The following is a 15045-nucleotide window of genomic DNA, read 5'->3' on the forward strand; positions in this document are numbered from 1 at the left end:
CCGATCGCGTCCAGGCGGTCCAGCATCATCTCTCCATCTTCTTTCCTTGTTGGCTTCCTCTTGGTCTATACCTTCGTTTTTTATATCTCTACCTTCTTTTGTTTGTCTGCAACCTATTGGGTCTCTATTACCTGTCGCAATTGAATGAAAGACGTCTGTTGTTGCTGTCAGCCTTGTTAGAACATGTCCAGTCGCTATATCCATCTCCATCATGTCGAATGAGACCCCCAAGTATCGGCAGGAAATCCAGCAGGTAGGTCACTTTTTCTTTAGGACTACTGTCGCATTATCATGTAATGCAAGTTGGAAGCAAACCCGAGCCCTGGAGAGCAATACAGCCCACGTTCTATCAGGGGCTGCTCTCCTGATCCTGCGCGTCTGGCCTCGTTCTGGTGCATTTGATATTAGGACAAGTGAGCATTTGCTTTCTGCGCATATTTTCCGCATTAGGCAGTCCAGAGTGCTGTCCTGACGATGACACTTTCTTTGATTTTGTCCTGTTTCCCCCTTGCTATCTCTTCTGGTCAGCTTGTCTTCAGCCTCAACAGCAACGGGTTGATCGTCTCCTCCCGGTATCATGAGTTTTTCAGCCACCAGGCCTAAAGAGGCTTCATCCGACAAGAGGGATTGGGCAGCCTCTAGTGCTCCAACCTCTGATGCGGAGTGTTCTAGCTCTGAGGCTGGAGACGGACCGACTGATCAGCCCCCTCAAGAGCCCAGGGACCCAGAGGAAATCTTTAGGGCCACTCTTACTAACCTTCTCCATCAGATGATGTTCGTCTCTGGAGAGACTGCCGAGCCAGCCGTAGATACGACCACTTTGATTGAGGAAATCGTTCGCCAGCAGGTCGTTGAGATTGTATGTTCCCTCCGGTTGCGTTGAAGGCCCAGACTAACTCCGTCCAGCTTGCGCGCAGCACAGCTCTAGCCACACGTCGCGGAGTCCGCTCCATTTCCACCGATGATTTGATCTTCCTGATCCGCCACGACAAAGCCAAGGTCTCGCGTCTGAAGACGTTCCTATCCTGGAAAGATGTGCGCAAGAATGTCAAAGACTCGGACGACAAGGGTGGGGCCGACGCGGCGGACTTTGCCGGAGCGGACGATCCCATGGCCGGAGGGGTTGCGGGGCCGCAGGACATGGCCGCCAAGCCGAAGAACAAGAGAGCGCGCGTCGGTCTCGCGTGGGACGTGAACAGCTTCTACTCGGTGCAGGTTCCGGAGCGCGACGACGAAGAAGACGAAGAAGAGGAGGAGCAAAACTACGCCACGCTGCAGCGGCTGGCAGCGGCGGATGAGCGCACCAAGCACATGACCAAGGAGGAGTACGTGTTCTGGTCGGAATGTCGCCAGGCGTCCTTCACCTACCGTAAGAGCAAACGGTTCCGCGAATGGGCCGGATTCGGCATCGTCACCGAGTCCAAGCCCAACGATGACATCGTCGATATCCTGGGATTCCTTACATTCGAGATCGTCCAGACGTTGACGGAAGAGGCGCTCAAGGTGAAGGAGCGCGAGGATCGCGAGAAGAACCGCCGCGGCGGAGCGGACAACGGCGAGAGTGCTAAGAAGCGCAAACGCGAAACTGGTCTGTTTGATCCTCCCGAGGAGGGCCGCACGCCGGTGGAGCCGCGACATATCCGCGAGGCATACCGCAAGCTGCAGGCGACGCCCAACAAGAACATCGCAATGTTGCTGCACAATGGGCGGTTACCAGCGCGGATGCCACTGAGACTGGTACGTTTCTCTACTGATCATATCTTCGTTGATATCACTTCGTATTTCTGGTGTACTAACACAAGCAGATTTGATCTGTGTTTCATACACTTACGACGCAACGAGAGCGATGTTCCTTATTGTTTTTAACCCTTGATTATACACCCATGGAGTCGGGAGCTTTAGGTCCGGGGACCGTACACTGTACATTATGGGACAATGAATTTAATTATTACATCAACATACAAGCTAGACCTAAATATCCCAATCACGCGTGAGTCCGACGCCCTAGAATGAAGGTTAGCATCCATCTCCAAAAATTAAGCTAAAAGGAAAGAGAGGGGCGAAAAAAAAAGGAACATACACTCCTGCAGCTCCTCCGAGCTCAACTCCCTAATACTATTAACAGCAGGGACATCCCCACCAGCAACGCTCCTCACAGTCTCGACCGCCCGGCCGATCGCACCACGCTTGGCAATCGCATACGTCGCCAGCCGGGCCTCCAGCTTGATGACGCCAATGCGCGGATCAGACGGACTCCCGTCGTGCACGCCATCTCCGAGGTCACCGAGCCAGGCGGACAGCGCAGGCGAATAGTATTTCTCGACGGTGGCGGGGTCGGAAATGATACTGGCGACGCCGGACACCGACGCCCAGCCTCCGCTGACGGGGTCGTAGAAGGACATGTTGACTTGGGAAGGGTGGAGGCTGAGATCGAGGGTCTTGCTGGAGAAGAGGTTCGTGTGGAAGATGAGGTCGATGCCGCCGTTTTCCTGTCCGTTCATTCTTGTGAGTACATCTTTATCGCATGTTTTGGGAAGCTGTGGGTTTGGGTGGAAGGGGGAAGCGAAGTACCATCCCGGCGAGTGCCATGCACCGCGACGTCAGGAACTCTGAATTGGGCAACTGCGTGGTGAGCATCCCGAATTTGGTGCTCGAGATGAAGGTCGTCAGGTCTTCGATCTTTTGCGGCAGAGGAGGGTCTTGCAGCGATTTGGCCTTGTAGGGGTCGACGGGCTTGTCGCCGGCGCTGGTGTGAATTGTGGAGGACATTTTCTTCTTTCTTGGTCTTGGTCTGTTAAACAAGGGTCTGTGCAGTATTGTAAGTGCACCGGGGAGAAAGATACAGGTGAGTCTTTATATGATCTATCCAGGGTACACAATATGCCCGGTGACGTCAGGGCTACATCTTCGGATTCCGGTTCTTCGACTGACCGTGACATCAGAGGGACAACATAATCAATCAAAGAAGGCGATATCGTTACATGACTCGGCAGGAAGCTACTACATTGGATAACTATATACTACTAATGATGTAGGTAGCACTATAATCCGACCTTGCCCAACCCATTCCCTCCCCACATGCCATACAAACTCACGTCATTCGCCGCGCCTCCAGGCTGCCCAGGAAGCGCCTTGCCCGCGTTGGGCTGCGGAAACTTGAATTTGCTGCTATAGGCTGCGCCCGTGGCCGAGTCGATGACCTGGGTGATGAAGTCGGTCGCCGGCTGCGTCTGAAACCCGTCCATCTTGGACCTGGAGGCCGTGAGCCATGCCGACTGGACTTGCTCAACCTTGCTCAGGTGGTTGTCGATCCAGTAGCACCAGAGCGTGCGCAGACCCCAGCTGGTTACTCCTGTGGGCTTCGCGGGCATCTTGAGCTCTTTGCCGGTTGTTTGGAAGGGCTTGCGCGACTCGTACTGCTTGTCGAAGTCGTCGCAGATCTTCTCGATGTCTTTGGAGGGTTTGGTCCATTTGGATTCGAGGGTGCGGAGGTAGTCAAAGACGGTGGCACTCTGGATGGCAATCCACAGTCAGTATCGATGCATGTTATAGTCCTGGATTTGAGAAGAAATGGTGAAGGTGAAGAGACATACCATCATGATCGCATCCGCTGTACCCTTCTCGTTTGCAGTCCCGTATCCCGGCTTGTGGCCTTCGGTGATGACCTTCTTCACCCCATTTGGCTTGTCGTGGTACATGACCAGCAGGTCGTCTTTGTCGTTACTTCCCAGTACATTGGCTGTCTGCTGGATCCAGTTGATGTCCGGGCCTTTGCCGTTTTGTTTCCACGCCAATCCACCGCTCTCCGGGTCTGTGATTAATACTTGCGTCAGCTCTTCCGTCTTTCATTCATTCTCCCTTTTCTCCGCTATCCATCACATCACGTAGTGTGAGCTCGGGCTTAACAAATACGAACCTCCGAATAGATCCTCGCACCACTGGTGGTCTGGGCGACTCCATTTCTTCGGAAATGGGAGTTTGGTCAGACCTGTGTACGAGAGCTCCTGGCTGCCCGCGCACACCCACTCGAGGAAATGCTTGACCAAGTGCACTTCGAAGATGTGCTCCGTTCGGAAGTCACTCGTGGGGAGGCCAGCCAGTCCATTGACCAGCCAGTCGCTGCCAACCTGCGTGGTGGATTGCTTGATGGTCTTTGCGGAGCACCGTGTTGGGTCGCTGACCGCAATATTCTGGTTGGCGGTCATGAATTCCGGCAGGTACCACTACCGATGATCAGTCGATGTTCAAATTTACGATGTAGGGTACATATATGATTGGGGAGAGTAGCGTACCTTGGCCACATTGGTTGGCCCGTTGTTCTTCGCGTTACAGCGCGGATACTTCGAGTATACGTACTTATCCGACCCGAGCCATGACAGAGTCATCGTCTTATCGTCTTGCGGGTCCCGAGAAGTGAAGTCGGAGTTGGAGCATCGCGCATTGTCTCCCGGTGGATAGTAGGGGCAAGAGTCACCCCCATCGCGTCTTGTCAGGAGCGCTGCTTTCTTCTCGCTTTTGCTGTCGTCGGACTCGCCGAACAGGGAGCACAAGGCACACGCCGACCCGTTGGACTTATTTGCGTCGCTGGGACAGTTGAGGAAACTGTCGGGGATGGTGACGAGCGGGCCGAGGGTCAGGGTGTCCCGCTTGCCATGCATGGGGCTCAGCATCTTCAGCGCTTCGTTCCCCCGGACCGCGGGGGAAAGATACTCGCCTGCGAGGTCGAGGGCATCGACTGTGGCGCGCTTGGGCGTCGACTTCTTCTTTTTCTTCTTCTTCTCATCTTCGTCCTCTTCCTTGGGACAGGTGTCGGGGGTGATCTGCTTTCGAGGCGACTCGGACAGCGTGACGCGGTGCTCGCCGCCCCAACCGAACATATCGGGGGCCGCCAGCTGGGCGTAGATGGTTGAACCGGCGTCGATTCCATAGTGGAAGGGACAACTGTTGTCGCCCTTGCGAGAATACCCGGCATCAGCGTGCGCAACGATGTATCCATCGAGGACGAGGTCCGCCGAACAGCGGTCGACCTTCCAACGTTTGTCGAAGACGATGCCGAAGGTCACGGTGGGTTTAAGGTGGAGGGCGATCTCGCCGTGGGCCTGCACGGAGAAATCGAAGGTGGGATCGCCGATGGTTTGTGTGCCGTCGCGGTCTGGCTTGTCGAGAGTTTCGGCTGGGTGTTCCTTGGTCTGAGGGTAGGTCTGCTGCACTTCCCAGGAGGCGAGCGTCACAGCTGCTTCGAGATGACCGGATACTACGAGGGAGGCATCCGCCGAGGCATACACTGCCAGGTTTGGACCGACGGTAACTACCCCTGGCACACGGAAGGTGGCGCCAGGGAAGTCGTCCAGGCCGAGCAACTTGATATCGCCCGTAGAGTAAGTCAAGGAAGCTACTGCATCGAGTTCGAATCTGGCCTTCACTTCACCCTTGTTCTTGAAATAGAGATACGAGTTGCTGAGGTTCAGGCCGTCGTGAAGCGTCGTGATGATGGTCAAGCCGAAAGAGGTCTCGACATCGAGCTCTGCCGTGATCGTTGACCGGATATTCGCTTGGGCCTGTGTTCCTGTTAATAGACACTTCCCGACGACAATGCCAGAATGAAGGAGGGAGCAAAGTAACGAACCTGTGCCGGGCCAACCGGACATGGCCCAAACTGTTGATCAATCAAAACGAGTTCGACCTTCTCATTGACCTTATGGTTGAGCTCTTCGGTGACCTCAGCCTTGCCGACAACGATCAAGTTTGCCAGCCAGTTGAGGACACCCTCTCCGAACCATCGCTTATGCAGTTGGTCACGGTCCATGCCACCATGATGATAGGCATCCCGCCATTCGTCCTCGATCCAGCGCTTGCGGTTCTTATGGTAACCTGTCTCAGATCGCTTCATCTTATTCATGTGTCTTTCGTCTTTCCCTTCCGCAGGCCGGTCCACCACGGAGTCCCAATATCCCGGCTGGTTACTGAAGTCGATCCGCATCTGGGATTCGCCATAGGCACGTGGCACGCGCTGGAAGTCATAGTCGAACGTGAGGTCGTAGACCGAGGCGCCGCCCAGATCCCGTTTGACGTGCGCCAGATGGCCCGGGAGAGACTGGTCCTCAGAGACGTCGAACGACTTGGCGACTGCGTAGCGGCCGGGACCACATCGAGGAGGCATCTGGAGGATGGTCCCGGGGACACCATCGCCGCGGTGGATGTGATCACATCGACCGCTGGTAGGATCAGCGCAGATCATTCGGACGGTGTGTGCCTCTTCGCTCTCGCTATCGGGACAGCCCATCAGCTCCCATGGGGATCCATCCCTCTTGTCTAGACTGACGTGCACCTCGTCGGGGGCAGTGATCACCACGAAGCCAAAGGCAGCGTCCTTGGATTATTATTAGCATTTGTCAACTTGTACTACAGGACAAAGGGGTGCATACATCCGGCTCATCTTCATCGTCCACTTTCGTGTCGCCTGTGCCCCAGGTATCGTCGATCTGCAGGTTGAAATCCGGGTCGTCCGAGTCACCCAGGGGCGGATTTGGAAACAGATATTCCAGCGGCACGGGGAGGAATGGAGTCTCGCCACTCTCCGGCGTGCAACAGAAGGCTCTCTGACGGGCACTGTAAAAGACAAAAAAATCCATCCGTTAGCTGTCAATCCGGCAAAGAATGACGGGAAAAAACCGCAAGAAGACTAACGTGGGGAAGCAGTCCTCTCCTTCACCGTAGGGACTCAGCGTGAGCTCGACTTCGATCCCGGTTTCACAATGGTTATCATCGCAGCTGTGAATCCCACGGCCTGGCCCTCCCTGTTTCTCTTATTAGACACTTGTACTGAGGCTTAGGTTCGAGGCCTAGGAAGAAGGGGAACCCACCGCCCAGTAGCAGTCTTTCCAGTTCTTAATCTCTTTTTTGGAGCAGCAGTATGACCGTCTGTTGTCCATGTCGATGTCGTCCAGAATATCCCCTAGGGCCTGACCCACCAGCCCGCCAAAATCCAGCGTGTCTGATATTGTGGTCAGGAACGTTCCTGCGAAGGTCATGATTTCCTGATCATCCCCGCATTGGTCCTTCCAGCCGCAGTTGATGCCACCGCCAGCAGCGACCTCGGGGATAGGGCAACAGTAGAATTGACGACCTGCTCTTGTTAGACATCTGGCAAGGGAGCCAAAGGGATCCAGGATATGAAGAAGAGACGACTTACCGTCCGAGCAGTGTCCATTGCCTCCATCCACTGCGGAAGCCAGAGCTACCTCTCCGCCATGGCACTGTCCATTGCACAATGGAGGCCCACCGCGCCAGTTGCACGTCTCTGGGTCCGGGGCGGCGGATATAGGGCAGCAGATACGCGAGACGCCACCGCCGTCAGGACAGTCGAAATCGGTCATCTCGATGTATCCGGTGCCGCACTTCTTGCCGCATTCCGTCGTTACGCAGTTTCCGGGGTGTTGACTCTCCCAGTAGCTGGTGTCGTCCTTGAGACTGTCCGACATGACCAGGTCCTGCGGGTATAGCACGCCGCGCAAGGCGTCGCGATTGCGATCATCCTGGTCGATGGCCCAGAGCAGAAGACCACCCAGGCCCTTCTTGTTGGCAAACTTGATCTTCTGTTGGAAGGTTTGCTGGTCGTCGTACGAGATCCACTGGTTGTTCCAGACAATGTACTTGATCGCGAATTCCTTGTCATACACCGGAGTCAGGTCGTCCCGCGCGATGATATCGACAATCTCGCTGTAAGCGAGAATTCCGGTGGCATCGGTGCAGGCGCCCTTCTTGCCGCCGCCTTTGTAGATACAGCCTGGTTCGTCGCATCTCTTATCCTTGAGCTCAAAGGTGCGGGAGTAGAAGGCTAGGCCCATATTGACCTTCTTCGCAGGCACCTTGTTTCGCCACAGGAGGTCAAGAGCCAGGTCGATCTCGGTTAGGTTGGTGTGTCCCAGCACGTGTTTGCCAATCGTGCTGTTCGCGTCCCATATCCCGTGGAGATCGTAACTCATCAAATTGACGTAGTGGGAGGCTTCGACCATCTCGTATATTTCGAACCAGCGAAGATACCAGTACGAGGTCGGTGCTGTGAAGGACAGCTCGAAGTCCAGCCCCTCGTCTTTGAAAGCCTTGCGGATGTCCTTCATCAGCTTCACATAGTTCTTACCGTCGTTCTTTCCGTCCCAGCTGGGCGGCTGGCGATCTGGCGCGCCGGGGTATTCCCAGTCGATATCGACGGAGTTGAAACCATAGTGGCGCATGAACGAGAGAAGGTTCTTGATGAACTTCGAACGTTTCTTGTCTGTGGAACTGAGGTCTGCAAAGACCGCCTGGGTGTCGGTGTGATTGTCATTGAATGTCCAGCCACCCAACGAGACCCCCAGGACCACTTTCGGATTACGCTCTTTCAAGGAGGTAAACTCCTTGAGTGTTTTTTCCGGAACGTCAGGCATGGGCCCGATTTCATAGTCATCCGGGGAGATATAAGCGAAGGCATCTTCCATTCATTCTTCATTAGCATGTCTTGAAAAAGGAGGTGAGGAAGAAAGAGAAGAGGAAAATGGAGAACATACAATTCACATGGGTCAAGCTCTCTACAGGGATCTGGTGGATCTTCATGCCCATGCAGCTCTTGCCATGGTTCCACGCTTCATAATACCCGATGATGCGCTCCTGCACGTTTCCATCAGACGCGCCAGAACCCGGCTGCTTGCAGTTACTCTGGCACCCCTTCCCGCAGAACTCCTCTGTCGTTCCGCAGAAGCCATACTCGCTGCAGCAGACGTTCAGAGGGCATTTGGTGCCCTTTTTCTTAGCGTCTTTGCCGCATTCTGCGTGGGCATCGCAGTTGCTCCAGCAGGCGTCGTTGGGCGATTTACCAGTCGTACCACAGTAGGTCTTGCCGTAGCCGCAGTTTCCGGACTTGCCGCAGCAGGCTCCATTTTTGCAAGGCTTTTTCTTGCTACAAACGTATTCATCATTCTGGAGAAGCGTCCGGAGCGGTGCGAGAGATACACCCCGGATGTCGTCAAAGTAGTCAACGGAGTCAGCGGAGTCCACGGAGTCCACCTCAGCGAGGACGCTGGAGAGGAAGAAAAACGCGACAAGAATCTGACTCAGTATCCCTCGAGCCATGGCCAAGGAGACTTGGATTGATGTAGCCCAAGGAACTCCGGGGGAACCGGGCCATGATGTGCTAAATACTGGTCTCTCTCCCATCGAGGCTCAACGCCGAATAACCCCTCTCATTCGACGCCCAAGAATACGTCTTACACAGCCTTGCGTGCATAACTTCGAGGATTTCAAATGAGATTCCTGGCATGTGGAACTTCTATCATACAAAGGAGGTGATACGCGGCCTAAAATTCGTCGAGCCAGCAAGGGTTGATTTAGTCTCAGTTCGGGATGCTTTAGAAGGGCCAAGGTCAGGTACCTCGTCTCAGTTTTGAGCTAATGCAGGTGTAAGCAGGAGGCTTACATTTTCTCGGGGCTCGCATTTCTCGGGAAACCCCTCGATGTCAGAGACTCATGTTATGGCAGTGAGACACGTGCTGCAAGGGTTTTGATATTGGAATGTCGAGATGAGGGAGGAGAGGGCGCAAAAGCATCTTACTCGGTAGCTCTGGCTGGAGAATTTCTTAGTTATCCACAGGCGAGATTGGAATCATAATTCGTGCACGGGTTGACTAGCCGGAGAGACCAGAGGGGTTCGTTTTGTGGAATGTTTTCGATTTATTTCCTTAAATGCAAAGCGGATAACGAGTCCCCGCGGTTGATGTCCCACTTGACCAGCGGATTTTACTACTACCGCTACGATGAAAATCGCCTGGTGGTCAATTATTCTGCTCTGGTGCAGTCTTGCGACGTGCTGGCAGGTCTTTCCAGACTCGGCAGTCGATGAATATGAAAAGAAGTGTGCGGATGCTCTGTCGACCAATATCACCACTTGCCTGAAAGCAGTCCACGGACTGAGTTCCAATAACCACTACTCCCAGCATGGCCTAGATGTCATCTGTAAGGATGAGTGTCGTGATAATCTCCAGAAGTACGAGCAAACGGTGAAGAAAGCATGTCCTGGAGTCACCTATACCAGCGAGTGGGGGAACGATTTCCCCATTTCTGCCGTTGCAAGCACGCTGGTTTTCAACTTCAACCAGACCTGCCTCAAGGACGAGGGCAAATACTGCAACCTGGTCTTGGGGAATTTGACCAAGAATGACGGGGATCAATGCCACAAGTGTACCCTGTTGAAACTGCGCAACGAGGCTCAGTTTCCGTATGGGAGCGGACCCAAGGTGTACTCGGAAGCCTATCCTAGCTTCACGTCCTCCTGTGGTTTCACCGGATATCCTGTGACAGCCCCTCCGACTTCGAAGCCTTCTCCGTATGCTCCCTCTCCTCCTGGTCGGGGCGAAGGCTGACTGGTCCAGATCGACAAGTAAGAATTCAACTTCCACCTCGGTGTCAGCGACACCGACAAGCTCCGCCTGCAAGGGTAAGAAGTATACGATTAAGAAGGGAGATACTTGCGAGTCCGTATCCAAGTCTCAGAGTGTTGCCACCATGCAACTCCTTCTCGACAACGAACTGCAGGCCTACTGCCATAACTTCCCCACAAAGGGAGATCTATGTATCATGAACCAGTGTGCGGTCTACACCGTCAAGGACGGCGACACTTGCAAGAGCGTCGCCAAGGCACACAAGATTACGACCGTCCAGCTCCGTTCGTACAATCCCTGGATCGACGGCAATTGCTACAACTTCAACCGCACGATCGGCACACAGATCTGCATGGACGAGCCGGGAGACAAATATCGTCCGCCGTCGCGACCCGTTGGGATTCCAACCAGCGTTTCTTCAGCGACAACTGCCAGCACTGCTGTTCCCACGCCGACCAACGTGGCGGATGAAACAACCAAACAGTGTGGAAAATACTACGCCGTAAAGAAGGGGGAGGATTGCAGTACCATGGTGAAAAGATTTGGTATCAGCAGGGAGGACCTGGGGATTCTCAATCCCGGTTTGAACGCGAAGTAGGCTTCTTTACACCATCGCTATGAAGAATTTTTGATCATATTGCTGATATGATTGGATGACCAGCTGCACCAACCTTCTTTCCGACGTGAGCTACTGCGTGACGCCGGTGGAGGATATCAACAACTATCCCGGTGCCCCGGGGTATGTTCCCTCTTATTCCACCATCGCCTGGGACACTCTCCCTTCAGCGACATATGAACCAGTTCTCAAACCCCATAAGTTGCCTCTGGCACGAGGTACGGCCAAAGACTGTCAAGTGTACGCCGACGGCGGGGATCTGCAGTATGACTTTGGGGTGAGCCCGTGCAAGGCAGCGGAGGTCATCTGGGAGATCAACGAGAAGCAGCTTCTGGACTGGAACCCATCGCTGCGCTCCGGCGGTAAAAGTAACGACACAAGCTGCTCGTTTGAAAAGAACAAGCGATACTGTCTCCAGATGAAGGGGTGGGGAGCGGATTCGAATTCATCTTCCTCCGCGAGTTCCACCACGTCTGAACCAAGTGCAACTCCAAAGTAAAATGGCTCGGGCTTGTCTTTGCTGATCGCAATGGCTACCACCAGCTCTACTAGGGAGGTTGGCAGGAATCAGTGGAGTGGAGTGGTGGATCGTCGGGGATGGTTGGCCGTGTCTCAGTTGTGTTAGGGTTTGCGTTGTGTCAGGATCTATAGATGTTGATATATGTAGTCAACACCGCAGAATGCAGTCAGCTTCTTCATTTAATCCAGTTGAAATCCATTAAACAGTAAAAAAATAGTCGCCCGAATCAAGGTCAGTTTCCCCATTTGATTCGCGTGTTGTGGCTTATCTAACAGAGTCTGCCTGCTCAATCCCATCCTTGCATCGTCATCCCTTTCTCTTTTCACCCCTCCTTTCTCCTCTCCCTACACCACACTTGACTTTCTCCTTTCTAACAATTTACACACAAACGACGACTGAAAAATGCTCCGCCCCAGACGCCGTCGCGATCCCAACGAGCCACGGCCGCAATGGCAACAACGACGTCACTATGATGACCATCTGGGCAACCCGGTAGTGCTGGAAGAATACATCACGCCCAATGTTGACCCTGAACCCACAGAGCAGTTGGCAATTCAGGTCTACAGCACTGTCCACTTAGACGAAGATCATACAGCTCTGCGCGACTATCTCCTGAGCAGCTGGTCCTTCGAGGGCCCCAAGCCCTTGCTCGAGATCTACTCCTACTGTCCCGCCAACGCCTTCGCCTGCGTCGAGCACAACCGCCGCGAGATCGCCTTTCGAAAGCATCAACATGCCATGCTGAGCACGTTGAACCCCGCCCCGCTGATCCCTTACTTCTTCCACTGGCGATACGAGTCTCCCATCGGGTGCTGCGTCCTCATCAACTCCCACAGCTACCGTCTGGGATACATCACCGACGAGGAGGCCTACCGCGCGGCAGGCCCAGCCCCAGACTGGCTGGCCTTCAATCGCACGTTCGCTCACGCTCTTCCAACCGTCGACACGGCCCAGCGAGTTTCCGCCGCGCAACCGTCTTCGTTCGGGCCCCGCGAGCTCTACCCCGAGGCCTTTGAGATGGACATCACGCGCGTCCGGCGCCAAGAGACGATCGGCCAGCACACCGTGCTCAACGTCTTTGGAAACCGCAAGGGTTTCGGTCCTGATCAGCGGTTTTTGCATTACGGACTGGACACGTACGAGGGCGAGCCTCCTGAATCGGCACCCCCGTCCGAGGAGCTCATCCAGCAGCAGCTCGATCAACAGCTCGCCGACAGCAACTTGACCCTCGATGAAGCGTTCAGCGTCTCGCACGATGACGACTCTACGGTGATCGTCAACAACACGCCTGACGATGCCGCGCCCGACCTACAGTATCTCCTCTACGTGCCCTTTTTAAGCCATCTCGGTGCGGACGACCAAGCCGCAGCGCTTCTAGAAAAGACCGCCCGTCTCTTCACCGCAGCCATCGTATACCATCTCTCTCCCCTCGAAAAGCTACATTTCGAATTCCGCATCCCGCCGTCTCCGTCTTGGTCTGCCATTCTTCCCGCATACGACGATACCCTCCGCGGCCACGACGCCCTCCGTCACGAAGAAGGCGAGAATTCTCCTATCGGCGCCCGCCATACGATTCCTCCGAATGAACATCCCGCTCGTGTCTCCCCCCAGAGACGTAGCGACCGGCTCGCGACCGCCCAGGCGATGTTGAAGGGTCCGTACCGGGTGTTCGCCGTCGTGCTGGATAAGCCTGCTTTTGTGCGCGAGCCCGGAGTCTGCTTCTACATGACGGACTATGACGATTCGAATGAGCCGGACCCTGAGGATGTGAGCTGTCCTGATACACAGGTGTGGCGGAGTGCGGGGATGGCCCAGGTTGCGCGGCGGTTGGCGATGCTGGCTGTCGAGGAGGGGCGGGATGGGGTGGAGACGAGGGAGTTCCTCGATGATTGATTACAGGTCTGATATGGTAGTGAGATTGATGTATTCGGTCAGTCACTCTTTCTAGTTGGGGTGGAAATCGGAGTTGATCTCAATACATACATGATATAATGTGAGGTAGTAGTCGCAACGAGTCGTGATATCATCATCCGCAACCGTATATAGTAGATCGTACACTCCTTAACACACACCCCTCAATCAATCGTTACCTACTATTCATCAAACACCATATACTACAAATCCAATGGCTCAATACACAAGAAACTGCCTCCGCCTCCTCCCCCGATCCATCCTCCACTCCCCCCGTCCTCCAACAAGCCTCCATTCACGCCCATTCCGGCCCCTAAGCAGCACAACGCTCAAACAAACCCAAGCGCCGTCCCCCAGCCCACTCCCTCCCAACATGAAAGCCATCGTCTATTCCGCCCCGAACACAATAACCGTCGAAGAGCGGCCCGCACCAACCCTCACACACCCCACAGACGCCATCATCCGCATGCAGCACTCCTCCATCTGCGGCACAGACCTACACATCCTGAAAGGCGACGTCTCCACCGCGCAGCCGGGCCTCATCCTCGGCCACGAAGGCGTCGGCATCGTGCACTCCCTCGGCTCCGCCGTGTCCGGCCTGTCCCCAGGGGATCAAGTCATCCTGTCGTGCGTCTCCGCCTGTGGTGTCTGCCCCGCCTGTCGCGGCGGGCTGTACTCGCACTGCGAGGACGACGAAGGAGGCTGGATACTGGGCAATACCATCGACGGCATGCAGGCGGAGTATGTGCGGGTGCCGCATGCGCGGTCCTCGCTGTTCAAGCTGGGCACGCACGGCGCTGAGAATCTCGTGAAGCCGCGGACGGCGGCGCTGCTGTCGGATGCGTTTCCGACGGCGCTGGAGTGCGGCGTTAAGCCTGCGGGGGTGAAGCCTGCGAGCAGTGTCGTTGTTATTGGGGCGGGGCCCGTGGGGCTGGCTGCTGCTGTTATGGCAAGGAGCTTGTATGCGCCGTCGTTGGTGGTGGTTGTGGATCGGAATGCGGCGCGGTTGGAGATGGCGAGGGCGTTGGGGGCTGCGCATGAGGTTGTGGATTGTTCGGGGGAGGGTGGGGATGAGGAGGCGCTGGGTCAGTTGATGAGGTTCTCGGAGGGGAAGGGGTTCGATTCGGTGATTGAGGCGGTTGGGGTGCCTGGGTCGTTTGAGATGGCGCAGGAGGTGGTTGCTGTTGGGGGCGCGATTGCCAATGTGGGTGTGCATGGGAAGAAGGTGGATTTGCATTTGGAGAGGTTGTGGGATCGGAATATTAGTATTTTCCCTTCTTTCTTTGTTCTTTTCTTCTTTATCCCCTTCATTTCTTGTCTAGTTGTATAAGACATGCTGACAATGCAGGTATCCATGCCTCGCTGGTGGATACGACCTCCACGCCTATGCTGCTGCGCTTGTTTGAATCCGGCCAGTTGGACGGGTCGTCGCTCATCACGCATGGTCAGTCCCTGTATCTTTGGATGTGAAGCTGTTACTGATTCAAGTAGTGTTCCCATTTGCCAAAGCGGAGCAAGCATACGAGACTTGCCGCGCAGCTGCGAAAGAAAAGGCCATGAAAATTATTATTGATATTGATTAGGTT

The 15045-nt window shown here is 54.9% G+C and overlaps 6 protein-coding genes across 6 annotated transcripts; 4 read left to right on the forward strand and 2 right to left on the reverse strand.

Moving 5' to 3' along the window:
• The first annotated feature begins 417 nt into the window (after positions 1–417).
• On the forward strand, positions 418–1924 carry BDW47DRAFT_80717 (transcriptional regulator SPT3). The gene is made up of 3 exons (XM_024819903.1): positions 418–859; positions 907–1737; positions 1806–1924. The coding sequence occupies exons 1-3, from the start codon at positions 578–580 to the stop codon at positions 1809–1811; spliced, it is 1119 nt and encodes a 372-aa protein (XP_024668153.1). The 5' UTR covers positions 418–577; the 3' UTR covers positions 1812–1924.
• BDW47DRAFT_112760 (blue light-inducible protein Bli-3) lies at positions 1896–2811 on the reverse strand. The gene is made up of 3 exons (XM_024814238.1): positions 2572–2811; positions 2081–2489; positions 1896–2004 (listed from the first exon to the last, which is right to left on the reverse strand). The coding sequence occupies exons 1-3, from the start codon at positions 2767–2769 to the stop codon at positions 1985–1987; spliced, it is 627 nt and encodes a 208-aa protein (XP_024668154.1). The 5' UTR covers positions 2770–2811; the 3' UTR covers positions 1896–1984.
• An 88-nt stretch (positions 2812–2899) lies between these two features.
• On the reverse strand, positions 2900–9108 carry BDW47DRAFT_120613 (glycosyl hydrolases family 18-domain-containing protein; the record flags this gene model as incomplete). The annotated part of the gene is made up of 11 exons (XM_024815513.1): positions 2900–2920; positions 3096–3512; positions 3594–3811; positions 3917–4223; positions 4293–5558; positions 5627–6370; positions 6426–6609; positions 6688–6797; positions 6864–7126; positions 7193–8470; positions 8547–9108. The coding sequence occupies 11 exons, from the start codon at positions 9106–9108 to the stop codon at positions 2900–2902; spliced, it is 5370 nt and encodes a 1789-aa protein (XP_024668155.1).
• Positions 9109–9371: 263 nt separating this feature from the next.
• BDW47DRAFT_134501 (uncharacterized protein) lies at positions 9372–11505 on the forward strand (the record flags this gene model as incomplete). Its single annotated transcript, XM_024818104.1, has 4 exons — positions 9372–10357; positions 10404–11006; positions 11074–11396; positions 11447–11505. Exons 1-4 carry the CDS (start codon positions 9789–9791, stop codon positions 11503–11505), a joined length of 1554 nt encoding a protein of 517 aa, XP_024668156.1. The 5' UTR covers positions 9372–9788.
• Positions 11506–11925: 420 nt separating this feature from the next.
• On the forward strand, positions 11926–13481 carry BDW47DRAFT_112764 (uncharacterized protein). Its single transcript, XM_024814239.1, has one exon. It carries the CDS (start codon positions 11951–11953, stop codon positions 13439–13441), a length of 1491 nt encoding a protein of 496 aa, XP_024668157.1. The 5' UTR covers positions 11926–11950; the 3' UTR covers positions 13442–13481.
• A 351-nt stretch (positions 13482–13832) lies between these two features.
• On the forward strand, positions 13833–15042 carry BDW47DRAFT_120616 (zinc-dependent alcohol dehydrogenase family protein; the record flags this gene model as incomplete). The annotated part of the gene is made up of 3 exons (XM_024815514.1): positions 13833–14724; positions 14808–14903; positions 14951–15042. The coding sequence occupies 3 exons, from the start codon at positions 13833–13835 to the stop codon at positions 15040–15042; spliced, it is 1080 nt and encodes a 359-aa protein (XP_024668158.1).
• Between the last annotated feature and the right edge of the window lie 3 nt (positions 15043–15045).

Source organism: Aspergillus candidus (genome assembly GCF_002847045.1).
Source record: "Aspergillus candidus strain CBS 102.13 unplaced genomic scaffold BDW47scaffold_69, whole genome shotgun sequence".
In the NCBI taxonomy this organism is placed as follows: Eukaryota; Fungi; Ascomycota; class Eurotiomycetes; order Eurotiales; family Aspergillaceae; genus Aspergillus; species Aspergillus candidus.